General features: G+C 42.9%; 1 protein-coding gene across 5 annotated transcripts in view; it reads right to left on the bottom strand.

Annotated features, from left to right (window-relative positions):
• PTPN14 (protein tyrosine phosphatase non-receptor type 14) overlaps positions 1-18,297 on the bottom strand; it is a 174,984-nt gene that overhangs the window by 52,247 nt on the left and 104,440 nt on the right. For all 5 annotated transcript variants that reach the window (XM_025877907.2, XM_073900174.1, XM_073900175.1 and 2 more), the window contains 2 exons: positions 4,910-5,007; positions 2,181-2,248 (listed from right to left, as the gene is read on the bottom strand). In XM_025877907.2, the coding sequence (XP_025733692.1) occupies positions 2,181-2,248; positions 4,910-5,007 (166 nt within the window). The remainder of the gene's footprint in view (positions 1-2,180; positions 2,249-4,909; positions 5,008-18,297) is intronic.

Raw genomic sequence — 18,297 nt, 5'->3', positions numbered from 1 at the left:
AAATTATCAACCCAATTCATTGCCTCCATTGACAGAAAAATGCACTCTTTCTAAAATTCTAAGGTATGAGCTTCACTTTCCCCCCACCAAGCACACCAGGAAACCTCCCAATGCTTGAGGTGAGCCTCCGAGACCATCTGATTCAAGCCTGTTGGCACCAAATCCTATGAAGAACTTCTCTGCTATATAACATGCTAATCTCTTTGAATGCAGGTTGATTTGCTGGGTAGAATTAACAAGGCATGAAAAACAACAGGCCAATCAGATAATACTGCTGTTTTCTTGGAGGGAAGCAGAATAAGGATAGAGTTATTCATGAAAAACATAGAGATCTTATGGTATTTCCCTAACCAATAAGAATGAGGTAAGTCTGCAGCCATTTAAGTTCATCGAACACACCGACAGGGAATAATAACTGTGGCTTTACTTATCCTAGGCTTTCACAACTTGAACCTTTGTCACCACTGGCCGACTGGATGCCAAGTTCTGCCCATTTTATTTCCAAAATATCTCTTGCATTGCTTTCTTGTTTTTACTGTCTCTCATAACACCTAAATTATCTCCTTGCCAAGAGCACCAGGCAGATTCTCATCTGACCTGCTTTCCCGAATGGTCTTATTGCTCTAATCCAGTGGTCCTCAAAGTGTGGGGTCTGCAAATCCACTGACAGAGCCCAGGTGTTCTCAGTCTTGAGATGTTTCATCTTATCTGCTGCCACCCCTCTGCCACTCCTGAGCGAAGTCAGACTCACCATCGACTCTTTCGTGAACACTCCCCGCCCTTTCTCTCTCCATCTAGATCATTCCTTGCTCCCCACCTGTCTGTCTGCTGCAATCCTGCCCACCCTTTGAGCTGCAACTCACACACCATTAGTCTTTAAACCTTCCCAAACCCCCCAAGCAGATGTAACCTCTCCCCACATAAAATCCTGACCGCACTTTATTACACTTGGCTTTGCATTCTGATTTTGCAAACTTCCTATTTACTCAACTACTCTGCTGCCTCCCTGAGAACAAGCACCGTTTCTTATATAACTTTATCCCCTGGGAGTTAGTTACCCAGGTTAGTGCTTTGGGCAAAACAGTTGATTTAAAAAAAAAAAAAAAAAAAAAGAGCAGTGAATGATTGGGATTTCTAAAATCAGAGCCAGGATGTTGGAGCGGGTATAGCTTTTCAAACGTTTTAATCCCTCCTCATAACTCTTCTCATTTACCCCAAAGCTACCAACACACACACACACACACACACACACTCTCTCTCTCTCTCTCTCTCTCCCCCCACCCCCGCCTCCCCAGGGATTAAAACCTAGCCTCATTCCTAGTTTAACCCAAGATTGGACATTTGACTTCACTGACTCATTCAGTGAATTTTTATGCAGGCAGACTACATGCCAGACAACAGTGACAAAACAGAGAGGGTCCCTGCTTAAGGACCAGAGAGCTGACATTCTGGCTGACAACCAATCAATACTGATCACGTTTAGATACCGAAAGAACTTTGACGTATGTGCACATAAAGGGGATTTAGCAGGAAGCGGTTGATGGCTGGAGTCTATCATATGGGTTGTTAAAGAAAAGGAAGGCCTCGGGCGCCTGGGTGGCTCGGTTGAGCAACTGCCTTCGGCTCAGGTCATGATCCTGGAGTCCTAGGATCGAGTCCCGCATAGGGCTCCCTGCTCGGCGGGGAGTCTGCTTCTCCCTCTGACCCTCTTCCCTCTCGTGCTCTCTATCTCTCATTCTCTCTCTCTCAAATAAATAAATAACATCTTTAAAAAAAAAAAAAAGGAAAGGAAGGCCTCTCTGAGGAGGTGATATTCGAATCAAGTCCTAGGAAGATGTGGGGCAGAGCACCGAAGGTAGAGGAATGCCAAGACGAAGGCTCTGGGATAGGAACAAGCTTGATGTGTTCAGACAGGAAGAGCACCAGGGCTCTGGAGAATAGTGGAACTGGGGACTCGGGGTGTGTGTGTGTGTCAGGGGACAGGGAAGTGTCTTGAGGAGGTGGAAAGAGGCACATTTACTTTTTCAGTGTTTCTACAAAATGTGTCGCTTCTTTACAAACGCATGGACTTGCCTCCCTAGGGAATGCGTGTATGGAAAATCCTCTGAGATTTTCAAAGGTAAGAACTAAACATCCAAAGAAGGTAGAAAATTAATTAAGAAAAAGGAAATTACACTTACCATAGGAAACAGCACATATTCTCTGAGGAAATCTTGAGAATCAAACTGATGGAAGTCTCCAAAATCAGCTGAGAAGAAAAGAGAGGGGAGGGTTAGTATTTATTATGTGATATTAACGATGGAATAAAATAAAAGTAAAATTACCGCCACATTTATTATTCCCACTTCATCCTATTTCTGCACTAGTAAATGAAAACAGTGCCACAAGGCGTTTGATATCGTTACCACTTTTACTTAGCAATACTGTGAATATCGGCATGTGAGCGCTGTTACACAATTTTCTAGGGGGAAGAAAAAACGGAAATTTGAAAGTGATCCCTAAGCTATTTTAAAAATTTAAAACAAACCTATACTTATGTTTTTGTTAAATATGCATCAACACATATCTTAAGAATATCTGCCAAGGGGACTTTTTAACTCAAGGTTAATTAAGAGAACTGAAGAGCCTAAACCATCTGCATCTTTTCATATATTTGCAGCTGGAAATTCCCACTGTAAATCACCCTTGGCAAGCAACCTTGCAAATTTTTACACCTCCCAAACAAGTTCCCATATTGCAAGATGCCAGAAATTCTGTTTTGTCCTGTTTTCATTTCACGATGGTATATCTGAGCACATGCAAAAAAATACAGTGAGTCCTTATCCTCAATGTCTTGCTTCTCACCCCACTTGCTCTCAAGAAGAAAAAAAAAATCAAAACAGCATACAAATTTAATTTCATGTAAGAGATCTGGCATCTAACAGGAGACATGGAATCCAGGAGTCCACACAGAAGGCCAGTGAACAGACGTTGCTGAGACGACAAGGACGCACCTACTAAGTCATCACACAACGAACGATCGATTAATTAGGGCAGGCATTCAAGATAGCGGAGATCATGTGCTCGGCCTAATCTCCAGTTTACTCACCAGTCGTCACATTTTATCACAACTTATAACTCTGTGGCTGGGTCTTTCTAACTGCCCAATAAGGGTTCTCGAGAAAATTATTTTACAAATATTATAGCTGGGGGAGCTTCCCTCAGATTGAACGGCTAGCTTTAAGGACCCAGGGAAAAGAGAAGCCAGGCTTCACCAACTTCCTTCAGCCTGAGCGCTATCGTCAGGGTCTTCCACTATCCAGAATATCTGTAATAAACCCCATGGTTGAAGAGTGAGAGGGATAAACAGAGAGTAATAAGGGGAACAGAAGAGAAAGCTTTTTCAAAGGAGAAAGGACCAATCTGCAGATGAGGGACAGAGTGGATCTTCTCTCTCTTTTTCCTATTCAAGGTGTCTTCTCTGTTATTTTGATGATTTTTCTGTTCTATTAGTCGTTCTGGGCACTGTTCCTACCCCTTCTAGTCTTTCAAGTGGATGGATACGATCCAACATATTTTGTGTATTTTCATCCATAAGGTAACAATAGCAGCTAACTACAAGGAATCATACGTCCAACAAAAACTGCTAAACTGCTAATAGCCCAGGATGAAAGAATCAAAGGAAGGCTGCCTCTTTAGACATTCCAGAACCCAAAAGGTTCAACTTCAGTTCAGAGCTTGGGATGGCAAGTTCAGTTCACAGCTTCTGCAACAACAGTCCACACGCAGCAAGGACTCGGCGGCTGGCATTCCATTTGGACAGGAACTGATTTTAAGGAAAAAGAATGACTGAAAGAGACGCGTGTTTCTTTTAAAAAATCACATTTTGATCTTTCCGATACTGACTAAAAGCAATTAAGCCACCACTCAATAAAGAGTCATGTATAAATCTATGTGAAAATCATGTAACATAGGTTAAATAAAAATATATGTAACAATTTAGAAAAATTAAAACAAATCTAAATAGGACAGACTGAAAGGTAAATATACTCCACTATGGGTTTGTTGCTTCATATTACAATCGTGCATTTTATTTTATTTTCATTTTTTTAAGCAGGCTCCATGCCGAGTGTGGAGCCCAACAAAGGGCTCAAACTCACGACCCTGAGATCAAGATCTGAGCTGAGATCAGGAGTCAGATGCTTAACCCACTGAGCCACCCCGGCGCCCCTACAATTGTGCATTCTAAATTTCTCTCTTCAACTCTGTGAGAATAGGGGCACCTAGGTGGCTCAGTGGGTTAAGCGTCTGCCTTCGGCTCAGGTCATGATCTCAGGGTCCTGGGACTGAGCCTAGCATCTGGCTCCCTGCTCAAGCAGGGAGTCTGCTTTTCCCTCTCCCTCTGCCCCTCCCCTCCACTCATTCTCTCGCTCTCAATAAATTAAAAAAAAAAAAAAATCTTTTAAAAAAAAATGAAGTAACTGTGTGAGAATAAATTATACCACAATGTTTAAAGCTATCACACTTGAAAGTGATGGGAAAGTCAAAGAGTCATAACATGAAGCCACAAAATATGACCACAGTGGGCAGTGGAATAATTCTGAGAAAATGTTCCACAAACCCTGAATGTAGCTTTAATTAAAGGCAGGATGAAAGCTGCTATTTCTTCAAATAAAACTAAAATTATACAAGCATGAACAATTTGCAAACAGCTTTGGGAAAGCCACCAGCCTGCCACCAAAAAAAAAAAAAAAAAATCACGATTTCTGCTTCACTTTTTCTATTTCTGCATTTGTAATGTATCTTGGAATGAAAAGTGAGAGTTACTAAGGGATTATCTAAGTAAATTCAGTTTTTCCCTCTGAGAGGCCAGCAACACCGCAGTCATAGAAAAACTGGGATTTCACATGGCGGCCATCACGCTCCTTACCTTGCACAGCCAAGCCAGCCAGCCGGATCACCTGTTCCAACGTACACCGCAACCGTCCTTCAAGCACGTCTTTTTTGACTTGCAGGTAATACTGATATCTGGTCGTGGGAACAGAGGAACAAATAACCTTAAAAACACATACTTGGAATATGTTCCCACAAGATCAATGTCTCTGGATGTAAAACCCTGTGTACCCAGCAGGACACACAGGTGATGCCGATAAAGGTCAGCTCCATAAAAGACGGAAAGTGCCCTCTGCCTGTGTTTATCTTTGTTTGATGTGGCAGGTGCCACATCCCGTGCATTCTCAGTTTGAGAGCATTCTCAGGTTGAGAGCATTCTCATCAAATCATCTCATTGTAGGTCAGCAGGATGAAACAGTTGATAAGGACCAGTTCTTCATAACAAGAGACCGGGAAGGAAAATGCTCTTCCACACCTGGACACCCATGGCAACAGGGCTGCCAAACCAACATCCAACAGTGGTGTATTCCTACAACAATTCTGGAAACACGCCATTTTTTAAACTCAACAGTTTGGTGGGGTGGATCACAAACAGGTCAAATCATTTGGCCTTCTGCTAGTGGCTAGGACAAAGCTTTTCAGAGCGAGGCTCACCCTACAGGTCTGTGACTCACAAAAATCCAACCCAAAGTACATCCTCAACCCAGCAAAGTGCAGGTAAACAGTGTGTGCCCATGTGCAACATCCAGCCTCAGAGCAGACCGCTGTCCTCAGAAGCCAATAAAGCTGGACTCTGGGAATTACCTGAACATTTAGAAATCTCCTCACCCCAAACCTTTCTTCCTAGCACTCTCCTTTCCTTGACCATACTCTTAAAACACAGTCCGCTCTAGAACAGACTTATCCTGGCATCAATTCTTGGCAAATGCTAACAACCTTTCTGCTCTTGGTAACCATAACTCTCTACTTCTTCTAAACTTGGGACATGGCAATCCAGGGAGCTCAAGAGTGATCCAAAGCTCAACTCTTTTAGAGAGGGGCAATCAGCACTGAGAGCTAATTACTGTCGTCTCTACCTTGATATCATGGACATCATTACATGGCAATCCAATGCCTATCTGAGGGAAGGACTCAGGGTCTCTACCTCCTCCACAGAGTCTCTACTTCCTCTCTCCTCCTGGGTCGACTGGATGGGGGTACAGACAACCACGTCAGTCTCTGGTAGGAAAAATCTGTATTCCAATCAGAAGGACCAATGCAGAGTTATTAAAAAATTCGTTTTAGTAAAACTTAGTATATAATAGAAAAACAGCATGTTCTTTCTACTCCCACCCTACCTTCACCTAAAATTAGCCATAATCATCTTACAGGCTCTGCTACCGAATCAGTGATTGTACTTCCTGTCCACATCAATTGATTAAATCAAGCAATGTATATAATAAGTATCAGTGCTGATTTTCAGAGACAAGTCCCTGGTATGGGCAGAAAAGCTTTGTGCCCACTCCGTGCTCTGACATCAGCGGACACGGCTCCATTTCACCTAGTATTCTCTCCTTAGCTGGTGAGGCGCATCATGGATTCGAAGCCCTTACACAGAAGATCACGTGGCTAAAAGTCTTTTGCTGGTAATGAAGGAGCAGGGCTGCTGTCTCCCGGAAGTGCACAAATAAGGAGGCAATCCTAGGCAGGATACTTTCAAAAACCCTGTGAAATTGAAGGCGCTGCCTGGGGGGTGGGGGGGAGTTTGGGGCGATCATCTGCTGTGGAAGGAAAAGCGGAAGTCATAACCTGTCTCTTCATTAGTCACAGCAGAGAAGAGAGTAAATGAAAACATTCTGAAGCAATAATTGTGTATGAATTTAAAGAAACACCAAGAGTAGATCAAAATAGAGAAGACTGAAGAAATGTGGTTCGCTACAGTTAAAATATGCCTCATGTTATCTGCTGGTTTCCTTTTTTCACCTGTTCACTAAAGTCCCCAAGCTCAGGTGTAGTCCAGCTCAACGTTTGCAAACGTTTAGCCCAAGGTGAGTTAACACTACAGAAGTGTGTAGTCCCACGCACTCCCGTAACAGAGGCGCCTACTGTTTGCCTACTTTTCTCCCATTCCAAGGCGGAAAAGAGAGCAATCTGGGCACACGGTAAGTGTCAAGGCTCTCGGGTTCCATGGTTTTATCTGGAGCTCCAAGCGCTCCAACAGAAATGGCTTATGTTAGCGCCTCTGCTTCAAGGACTGTGCCCCCTGTCAATCACGAGCAAAGCTCAGCTTTTACAGCCTTACCTAAATAACAGATTTATGTCTAAAAGTATAATCTGATGCACACTACTAGTTCACCACCTGGGAGAGAGCTCAGTAAAACCTGAACTAGGAGGGAAAATATGGGCTTCAGAAGCCTACTTCCCTTTCCATGTAGCACAGCACGTTTCCTGTTGGTGTTCCCTCCCCTCAAGGTTCCTCCTCAGCTACGTCTGCCATGTTCTTTCCTTGTTCCCCAGCCTGGTTCTTGGTTTTCCACTGTCACCTGTCTTGTGCCTCTGGGCCAGTTTTCAAGGAAATAGTAAAAGCTCCACTCATTCCTGTAAGGTCACTTTCCCTTCAGGAGACTGGGAACTGCCCAGGAGCCTTTTATGGAAGATCTTTTATGCTTCTAACCTAGCCGGTTCTTAGAGAGGAGAACACCTCCTTGTGGAAACTGAGGCAAGGGAGTCCTAAAAGTCAGCAAAAGATCTTTTAAGTGTCAAGAGTTCCTTGTGAAAGCAGATAGATCACTGAAGAGGAGCCACTTAGTCTGAAGACCATACTTCTGAAAGTAGGAGGAGAAGAAGAAAAGAATGATGAGGAAGTGTTACTTCATCTTATTACCAGAGGATCCTGTTGGGACTTTCTTCAGAAAAATTTTACAGGATATGAAAACCAAATAAAACAACCAAATAACAACAACAAAACCCCAGAATTTCAGGATGAAGGAATCTTAAGTTTACTGAAGAAAGGTACAAATGGAATTCTCAAAAAAGAAAAACAAAACAAACCAGAACACCCAATTTCCCAAGGTAGGAAAAAGTAAAGTTCACCTACTCCTCCTAATCTTACAACGTCGCATCTCTTCTATAATGCCATCCATTCCTTGCCATCTTGAGTGTTTTTTTTAAAAGATTTATTTAATTTAGAGAAAGGGGGAGGGGCAGAGGGGGGAGGGGGGAGAGGGGGAGGGAGAGAGAGAGAGAGAGAGAGAGAGAGAATCCTCAGACTCCCCACTGAGCTGAGAGCCTGTCACCCCACGACCCTGAGATCACCTGAGCCAAAATCAAGAGTCTGTTACTTAACCAACTGAGCCAGCCAAACACCCCATCTTGAGCAGTTCTGACTTATTTTCTGCTCTCCAAGCCCAGGAGAAACATGGATATTCACACTTATTAAGCACTTCCTATATGCAGAAATTGGTTTGATGCTGAGGGACATCCTGGAGAGGTTTACAAGAATCTCCGCCTCGCGGGGATGCTCATCCGCTCTTGAACCACTGACGTCATTGTTCTCTCTCTAGTGTGCTATTAAGGGCTCAATTTTTAAGAACCAAAGAGTAAAGCATTTTAAAAGATGTTACCCTAGCATCATCTGCCATGGCTAGAGCCTTTGATCAGCTGATACCTCTGGGAATATAATCCACGGGATCCAGCAAAACAATAGGTACAGTTTTCTTATCTTGCTGATTCCAACTTCACCTACAGCTATCACTTCTGTAACACAGGAGGGAGTTTTACAACAGAGCCACTCCGTTCGAGGCAACGGTGTGTCCGCATCCACTAGCAAGGAACACCAGGATTGCTCCTGGTCGTTCAGGTTAGACATAGGCTTGTACTGGGACACAAGACAGAGGAGCTGAAGAAAGCAAAGCTCTTTCCTGGCAGCCATCCAGACTATGGGAGAATTTGAACAGCATTAATGATATGCTGCTATTACCATGTAAGACTGTGGAGATTAGGATGTGTGATCGCAGAAATGAGAATGAAACTGGACCACTTTGGAAACCGTTTGGGAGTGTTTCTGCTCAAAAGGCGCTTCTGTAAAGTATAATAATTCTATCCTCTATGAAGACTAAATTAGAGAATATAAGCTGAAATTCTATTTCTAGAATGTTTGGTTTTTGCTTATTTTTGATTAGAGATTCAGTTCTAACGGTGGTAAAAATACAACAGTGAATCCTATTTTGGAAACATGCAATTTCACGGAGGTATACTCCACCCTGTCATAGCTTTGGGTGGAGGGAGAGAAACAAACACACACACACACACACACACACACACACACACACACACACAATCAATCTTCATGCCAGGAAAGTAAGTATTTGCCAACTTTCCAAAGGGATCCTCTTTGAAAACCCAAGCTCACAAGGAAAACTTTTTAATATTTTTCATATCCAAAGACCTGGAAATAGTCCATCTGACTGCTGGGGTCCAATGAATGGTTTTAGGTTAGGATTCTGCTCTCCCTCTACCAACTGATGAATATAACTACACTTGTTGAGGAAAGGTAAAATTTCTACTTTCAAAGTTTTTTGCTTTGTTTTGTTTTGTTTTTAATCCATAGAGATTAAAATTCAGGTTTCTCTAGGGGAAACAGAAAAGCTTCCTGATAGTCAGTGCTGTTAAATATTACAATTGGAAACTGAGAGATAATATGAACCAGTCTTGGGAGGTCTTGTCTCATCTGTCTGGAACAGTTCCATCCAATCTCAAGAAAATAAGTGACTTTTCCATGTTCCTTCCTCCCCCTGAGATTCTGAAAAGGAAGTTTTAAAAAATGCCAAAAGGTCAAATCAATAGAGCATTCAGTACTTCTGACAGTCATATCAAAGAACTCTTTCAAAATTATACCCTGTAACATTATCCTCAACATTTACAGATGTACCGTTCAGATCTTCAATCTCTCTTTTCCATTTATATGTGGGGAATTTATCTAAGCACTTATGCAACTCGGCTCTATTTGCAGGTCTGTTACTACCTCTCAGATTGAGACATTCCATGTGGTGTTCTGAAAAGTATGGAGTGTACTACCACAGAACCACAAATAAGGCGAGAGGAACGCAGAGGCCGAGGACATGTTGCTTTTAAAGTATTTCTCCCACCCCTCCCACAAGTGAAATATTCATTCCAAATCCAGTTCAGCAGAAGTGTCTCCAACAGAGAATAGCCACGAAAGTCTAAAAGCCTTAAGAGCTGATTTTGGTCATGGTGCCATGGTGCTTCTCAAGGGCTCCACGGTTCTCAGCATAAATCACAGGATGGGGGAGACAGGAGAGGGGGTGGCCATTAGAACTGTTCCAAATGTTTGCTCTCCGTGAAGCCTCCCCTCTGTCCTCCCCCTACCTGCCCACCAACCTCATCAACTCTGGAGTCAAGGGTATGGCATGCCACCCAGGAGCAGAAGCCTTCCAAGCCGTCTGTTTCCCTTTGCCCTGAGACCTGCAGCGTCCAAGTACGACTGCCCCTTGGTTGGCCTGAGCTCCCGGGAGGGAAGGCAGTGGACACAGTGGACACGGAAGGTGGGCAAGAAACAAGCCTCTATTTCTGAAGGCCACAGAGATCCGTGGGTCATATGTCGTCACGACATGATTTAGCCTAAGCTATCTGACAAGGGAAAGATTTCAAAATCCAAGTCCTACCCTTTTGTTTTTAGAGAAGGAAACTGTGTAGGAGGGAGAAGAATGACTTGCCCGAGGTCACACTGTTCTTGGAGGCAGGGCCCGATGGACCAGAGCCACATAGGCGGTGAGAGTGGGATCTGGTTCCAAGCCCTTGTGACCAAGCCATCGGTCCCACCGAAGTCCAAAAATAAAAACGAAAATAAAAATGACACTACCTGGTGGTTTTTAGGATCCTACTGCCTCTAAGGAAAGGCTTCGATCACCAAGCAGCCTTCCGCCCCATCCGACTGCGTGTGCCACCGCATACGAGGCAGACGCTGACATGAGGCGCTTTTCTGTCAAACATAGGGCAGGACAGTTGTAAGGGGACTCGGACCTGGGTTTTGGTCCCGGCTGCAGCCTCCGGGAAATTTCACTTTCCTCCTCCAGAGGTAGGCGGAGGGAAGGAAGACCAAGCTGTGTATTCTGATGACTCGTTAACAACCTTGTAAGACGCACAGAGGGGCAAAGTAGAATCGAGAGAGCGGGGTCTCTGACGGTAGGCTCCCACCTAGAAGGAGAGGTTCTAGCCAGAAGTGGGTACGAACGGCCCTTACGTGTATGTATTTCCGAAGGCAGATTTTTTTTAAAAAAGCAGACTGTAGTTCATCCTTAAGTGTCACACACAGTCTTCACTGACTCTTGCGCTGAATCGAGGTACTTCTACGTTATGGATCATGAAGAAGGGATCTAGACTTCATTCTGTTGCTAGCTGACTTAATAAACCCCTGATGAGTGGCATGATGGGCACATATCACCCATGCATTACTCCTTTTACCCCCAGTGCCCAAGGAGATCGGAGAGAGAAAGAAAATGCTTTCTCAGAGTTAAAAATAGGTTAGTGAAAGCATTCTGTAAGCTCTAACTATCGACCTGCTGTACCATTGTTATCAGGCAGCTCCGGTCTGCCTCCCCCTTCTCTACAGGTCAAGGTCAGTCAACCCAGCTTCTCTCTTCCCATGTGCCTGGTCAGTACAGATGTGACAAGTTAGAGAGAGGGGAGCATGTCAATACCATCCCTACATTCCTCAGTCTGCGAAGGCTCTACTCCAGTGGGAGGGCGAGAGAAAGATGGGTTGTTTGTTACTGTTATTATAAAGGAAAGGGTTTCCTCACTAGAAAGCTTCCTTCACAATCAGCCACATCAGAAGAATCTTGCTAGAATGTACTGGAACCTAGCTCTCCCAGGACAGTGCAGGATGTACCAAAGCACTACCATTGCTTTCTGGTTGACGTTATATGGGGCAAGTAAGAAATAAATGTACAAGTTTCTCTACTATGAAAGACAAGAAAGAGGGGATGGAGGACAGGCTGTCCTAGAATTCTGGGGTACAGAACAGCAAAGGAACATAATTTTAACGCTGAGATTGACAGAGATACCAGCAGGAGAGAAAGAGAACATTCCATCCATTCCAAAGGGTGTTCACCACTGTAAATCCAGATAATGGCCAGGGTGGCCCACCCCGTTCTCTGTCTGCCAGGACCAGATAAACAGGACACACGCAGGCCTGCAACCAGATAAACCTGAATGCCTCTGTCCCTCTATCCTCAAAACCCCTGAGAAGATTTCAGTTGATGATTATTCGAGTATAATAATGTATCTGCCACCTGACCCATGCACTATCTTATACTTAATGAATGTTCAAGTTCACAGTCAATTAAAACTCTGCATTGTTGAGCAGACAACAAAGCCAACACTCCTGCAACTGCAAAACTGAAATAACCCAAGGTGGGGGTGGGTGCAAGACTAAAACTATAACTCGGCAAAGATAACCTTAAAAGGGAAAGTTTTTCTCCTCGCCGTTTCACACCACAAGCCAATACATGTGCATGCATGAAAATACAAACACGTGCATGTGCTCACACACACACACAGGCAAGACTGTCTCAGCAAAAAGTCAATTCCAGAAGTTTTCCACGTTCATCGATCGATACCCTATTTTGCCACAGATGCCTAACTTCTTATCAGGACTCCTTAAGTTTCAGTGAGTCAAAGGACTGCAATTCTTTCCTAAAAAGGATAATGTTTGTTTAAAGGCACACAAACACACACAGGCCTTCACTTCACTACTAGTGAAAAAAGGCCAACGATAGCAAGGTGTTGCAAAAGAGAAAAGCATGCCACAACCTGATCCTTGCTTTCTGCTCTTGAACTCCTGCATTAATTATAACAAATTACAGGGAATCCAAGTACAGTTTATAAGTACAATAAACTCCCTAATAATAGCCTATAATTTAATCAAGGTTCTTCTTAAAAAAGAAAAACTCTTTCCCTACAATACATCATAGAGGGAGAGAGAACACCCCACACCACTTCTTTCTGCCACATTCTGTGCTAGTGGGTACAGATTCCTTTATGACAATCACAACGATGGCATTTAAAAGAACCAGACGTTTCACTGCTGTTGGCTGTGATGCCCTGAACTAGGGAAACATAACAGAAGTAGAAATACCTGGTCTCGAAAGAAAATACAGTCCTAGAGCGTGTGATGTTAAAATAGAATCCGAGTCTGTTTTGCTCCGTCTTAAAAATCTCCAGTGACTTGGAAAGCAGTTTGGCAGTTCCTCAAAAAGTTAATTATGGAGTTATCATATGACCCAGCAATTCCACTCCTAGGTATATCCCCAAGAGAACTGAGAACACATGTTCCCACACAAACAGCAACATTATTCATAATGGCCAAAAAGAGGAAACAATCCAAATGCCCATCAACTTATGAATGGATAGGCAAAATGCATTCTGCCCATACAATGGGATGTTATTTAGTCACAAAAAGGAATGAGGTACTGATATTTGCTACCACGTGAATGAATTATGAAAACATTACACTAAGTCAAAGATGACAGACAAAAAGGTCACATATTGTATGACTGCAATTATATGAAATGTCCAGAATAGGCAAACTGACAGACAGAAAGTAGATTAGCGGTTGTCAGAGGCTAAGAGAAGAGGGGAGGGGGCAGGAAAAAAAATTCCTGAAATTGGATCCTGCCAACGGTTGTACAGCATTGTGAATATATCAAGAACCACTGAATGGTATACTTTAAAATATTAAATGTTACGTTATGTGAACTTTGTCTCAACAAAACATCCAATAACCTTAATCAGGAAAAAGTTCACACTCGGAATAGAGCCCAGGAGGCTCCTCATGGTCCACTCAGAACTCCTTTCTTTCTGACTTCATGTCTCACGGCACATGACATACCTGAGCTGTAATCAGTTTATGGTGCTTCCCCAGACTTAGTGTGTTCCTTCCTGCCTCCTTACTGCTTCTGCCATCAGACTGCCCTTGCCCAACCTCCTCCAATTGGACAATTACCTACTCATCCTTCAAAACTCAGCTGAAATTTATCTCCTCTTGTACGGCTTCCCAAACCTCAACCAGTTAATGGAGCCTCCCCCCGGCCCCCGCAGTAATTGGCCCGGGTCTCTCCTGCAATGTCCTCTGCACCTCCCCCATTCTACCACAACCTCCTCACAGACTGGTGACTGGGTCTTATCATTTAATGTCAGTACCTGACACTAAGTAGACCCTCAATAAACATTTCCGAGTAGATGAAATACCGAGAGAGGAATGCATACAGACAGAGGGAAGGAGGGAGGGAGACTAATTGCCTCATAGTACGATTAGGACATGTTCTTTCTATGGTATGAAAGAGGCTCCTAAAAGTTTCAAAAATGTAACCCATCACACACTGAGCAGGAAGGCTTAACCTTTTTGCTTTTAGGCAAAGGGAAAAAAAATATTCCTTCAAAGACCTGGAATAGCCAACACCATACTGAAGGAGAGCAAATCTGGAAAAATGACACTACCCGATTTCAAGACATTATAAAGACAAAGACAAGACAGTGTAGTATTGGTGAAAGAAGATCAACAGCACAGAACAGAGTCCAGACATAAACTCTCATAGATAGAGTCAGCTGATCTTTGACAAAGGGGCAGAGGTAATGCAATGGAACAAAGATAATCAACCTTTTCATCAAATGGTGTTGGCACAACTGTCAATCTACATACCCCCCCAAAAAAGAATCTAGAAACAGACCTTATACCCTTCACAAAAATTAACTCAAAATGAATGACAGACCTAAATGCAAAATGCAAAACTGTAAGACTCCCAGAAGATAATAGGAGAAAATCTGGAGGACCTTGGATATGGCGATGACCTTTTAGATACAACACCAAAGACACAATCCATGAAAGAAATTATTGGCTTCATTAAAATTTAAAACTCTGTTCTGCACAAGGCAATGTCAAGAGAATGGTAAGACAAGCCACAGACTGGGAGAAACTATTTACAAAAGACACATCTGATAAAGGACTGATCCAAAATATACAAAGAACTCTTGAAACTCAACCTAATTAAAAATGAGCCAGAGATCATAATGGACACTTCATCAAAGAAAATAAGTAGGTAGCAAATAAATACATGAAAAGATACTTTGCTTCATGTCTTCAGGGCAATGCATATTAAAACAACGAGATACTACTACACAACTATTAGAATGGCTAAAATCCACAACACTGACCACCGAGTGCTGGCAAGCATGTGGAGCAACAGGAACCCTCATTCACTGCTGTGGGAATGCAAAATGGTACAGCCACTTTGGGAGACAGTCTGGTGGTTTCTTAAACTAAACATACTCTTACCATATGATTCAGCAATCATGCTCCTTGGTATTCAAAGGAGTTGAAAACTTACGTCCATACGAAAGCCTACACATAGATGTTTACAGCAGCTTTATTCATAATTTCCAAAACTTGAAAGCGATCAAGATGTCCTTCAGTAGGAGACTGGATAAATACACTGTGATACATCCAGACAATAGATTATTATTCGGCACCAAAAAGAGATGAGCTATCAAGTCATGAAAAGACATGGAGGAAACTTAAATGCACATTACTAAGTGGAACAAACCAAGATAAAAGCCTACACACTATATGACTCCAACTGTGTGACATTCTAGAAAAGGCAAACCTATGAAGACAGTAAAAAGATCAGTGGCTGCAGAAGGGAGGGTGAATAGGCAGAGCACACAGATCCTTAGGGCAGTAAAAATACTCTGTATGATGCTATAATGATGGATACATGTCATCTGACATTTGTCCAAATCCCTAGAATGTACAACACGAAGAGTCAACCCCCTAAAGTAAACTATGGACTCTGGGTGATGACGATGTGTCAATGTAGGTCATTCTTGGTAAAACTTCTGATAAGTGATGCTGATAATGGCAGAGACGCTGCGTGTGTGAGGGTGGAGGGTGTACGGGAAATCTCTGTACCTTTTCCTCAATCTTGTTGTAAGTCTGAAACTCGTTCTAAAAAGAACAGAATCTTACAAAAAAAAAAAAAACTTTCCTTCAGTGTGGCCCATTTGTTTACTTGTTGATGGTTTATACTGCTTTCTGAGCCACCAAGTAGCAAAGAAGGAACTCAGGGCTGAATCACAATCAAGGATCAACAACAGCATGAAATAAACCTTTGTGGAGACAAACCATAAGAGACTCTTAACTCTAGGGAACAAACTGAGGGTTGCTGGAGGTAGGGGGAGGGGGGAACTGGGTGATGAGCATTAAGGAGGGCACGTGATTTAATGAGCCCTGGGTGTTATACACAACTGATGAATCACTAAATTCTACCCCTGAAACTAATACTACAGTATATGTTAACTAAATGGAATTTAAATAAATAATTTAAAAAAAAAAGAAAGAAAGCAGTTCTCAGGGTGGGCAAAAGGAGTTCAGATCAAGGAGGAATAAGGGTCCATGCAGATTAGCACGACCAAAACCACTCCTCTGCATTGCCACTGGAAAATACGGAGCCTTATCCTTCTGATACTAGGAATAAATATGTCTTGACTCATCAGCTCAAACTATATACCTGCCTGCCCCAAAAATCTTATTTTCATAATATTACCTATAACCCCACTGTGGGAAAAGGGAGCTTAAATTACATCTGTAAGCTGGGTGAGTCAACTCTCCAAAAAATCTGTCTTCCTGGTAAAGAGCCAGGTTTGTGGCTGAGAAGTTTGTATGAATCCTTAAAAATGTGGTGAGCTAGCAGATGGAAGAGTAGGACTATTGTCAGCCATCTGCCTGGTCTGAAGGAGAAAATAAATGAAAATCAACGAATATGAGGTGAGAGAATCATCTCTCATGGCCATCACGGATGGCCGTGAATTCTTCCTTATAGTCCCCACTTAAAGGTAGCTCCTACATTCTCACAAGTGAACAACTGCCAAAAGAAGCTAAGTCTTCTCTCAATGAAGTTATGTCCCAGAAGTGAGTACGACAGGCTTAATAAATGTCTGATGAATGGATGATGGAATGAAAGTAATTAATTATGTATCCCTAGAGAAACAGAAGCTAAAAATAGAAGTTTCCACCCTATATTAAGTCACATGGCTAGACACACAGGGGATCTGATCATTACTGGTGACCAGGAAGCTCAGTATGGATGGAGATGAACAGGAAGACCACTGGGTACTAGCATTCTATCTTCTTCAACCCAGCTTCCTACCATCGCAGCAGGTCAGTGCAACGCAGAGGCCATCCTCTGCTCTTAGAAATGGAATGTGCCAGCCGACCCAATTCTCACATACCTAGTAGACTCAAGAAACCACCGAAGATTCTATGTTGGCCAAAAGGCAAGTGACAAGCCAGACCAAGAGAACACCTTCCAGCTGTGGGGACCGTCCAGCCTAAGATAAGTATTGAAAGGGAATGATCTGTCATTGATTGTGATTTTTTTCTGTTCAGGGTGATGGGCTGAGAATCCTGCCTGACTTTATTTCTGTCTACAGTTAGTCGACCCTGGACTCTAACACATCAGTACTCTGAACAAACGTCACCTTCTACATCCCTCCCTCCAGCATCTCTGTCATCAAAACCCATGACCCCACCCAGGTTTTGTCCCTAAGAGTTTAGCCAAGTCTAATTTTACACTCTGGCTACTGTTTTGACTTATCGACCAAACTAAATTTTAAATACATCTAATCACTGGGCTTTTAGGTTTAGTGCTTAAACTCCGCAGGTACCCATTCACTCTGCACTCTTAGTCATTTCATGTACATTTTCTCATAGTCACGGCTTAAAAATGTCTGAGTACTGAAAAAATGACCCACATTAAAGTATATTTAAAAACACTGACACACACACACACACACACACACACACACACACACACACACACACACACACACAAAGTTGGATGGGAAATTCATCAGAAAAGGCAAAAGAGCTGCTTTTCTGCCCAGAAGTCAGAAATACAGGAGATCCCTTGAGGTCCTGTTGGATGACCTTTATCTCCACAGTATGGACCCTACTGGGAGACAACTGCTCAGCCCTCCCCACTTTGAATCTGGCCAATAAGATCCACGTTCAACCTCTCACCAATCACAGCTCTTCAATATCACAGATTCTATATATTTCTAACGATGACAGGCTCACCCATCTCCCTGGGCCCATAAGTACCTTGAGGGCAGGAACCACCCCTCTTTGTTCAGTAATTCACAGATCCAGTAGATGATCCTAGACTTGGGAACTGTGCAAAAAGCATTACGATCATTTACTGACTCAGAGAAACCCAGTGGGCAAAAAGAATGCTTCTTTGGAAGCTAGCCACCCAAATAATTGGCATAAAACAATACGGGATTCAGCAGCAAAACAAAAACCCAAAATCACCTAAACTCTAGGTATTGCACAACATAAAGCTTTCCCCCAGCCACTGAATAAGAATATTT

Source organism: Callorhinus ursinus, unplaced genomic scaffold, assembly GCF_003265705.2.
Source record: "Callorhinus ursinus isolate GAN/ISIS: 27379988/994484 unplaced genomic scaffold, GSC_fseal_2.0 scaffold13, whole genome shotgun sequence".
Lineage (NCBI taxonomy): Eukaryota > Metazoa > Chordata > Mammalia > Carnivora > Otariidae > Callorhinus > Callorhinus ursinus.
Note: the sequence above shows the minus strand (reverse complement) of the source record. Positions and strands in the feature narration are given on the sequence as shown.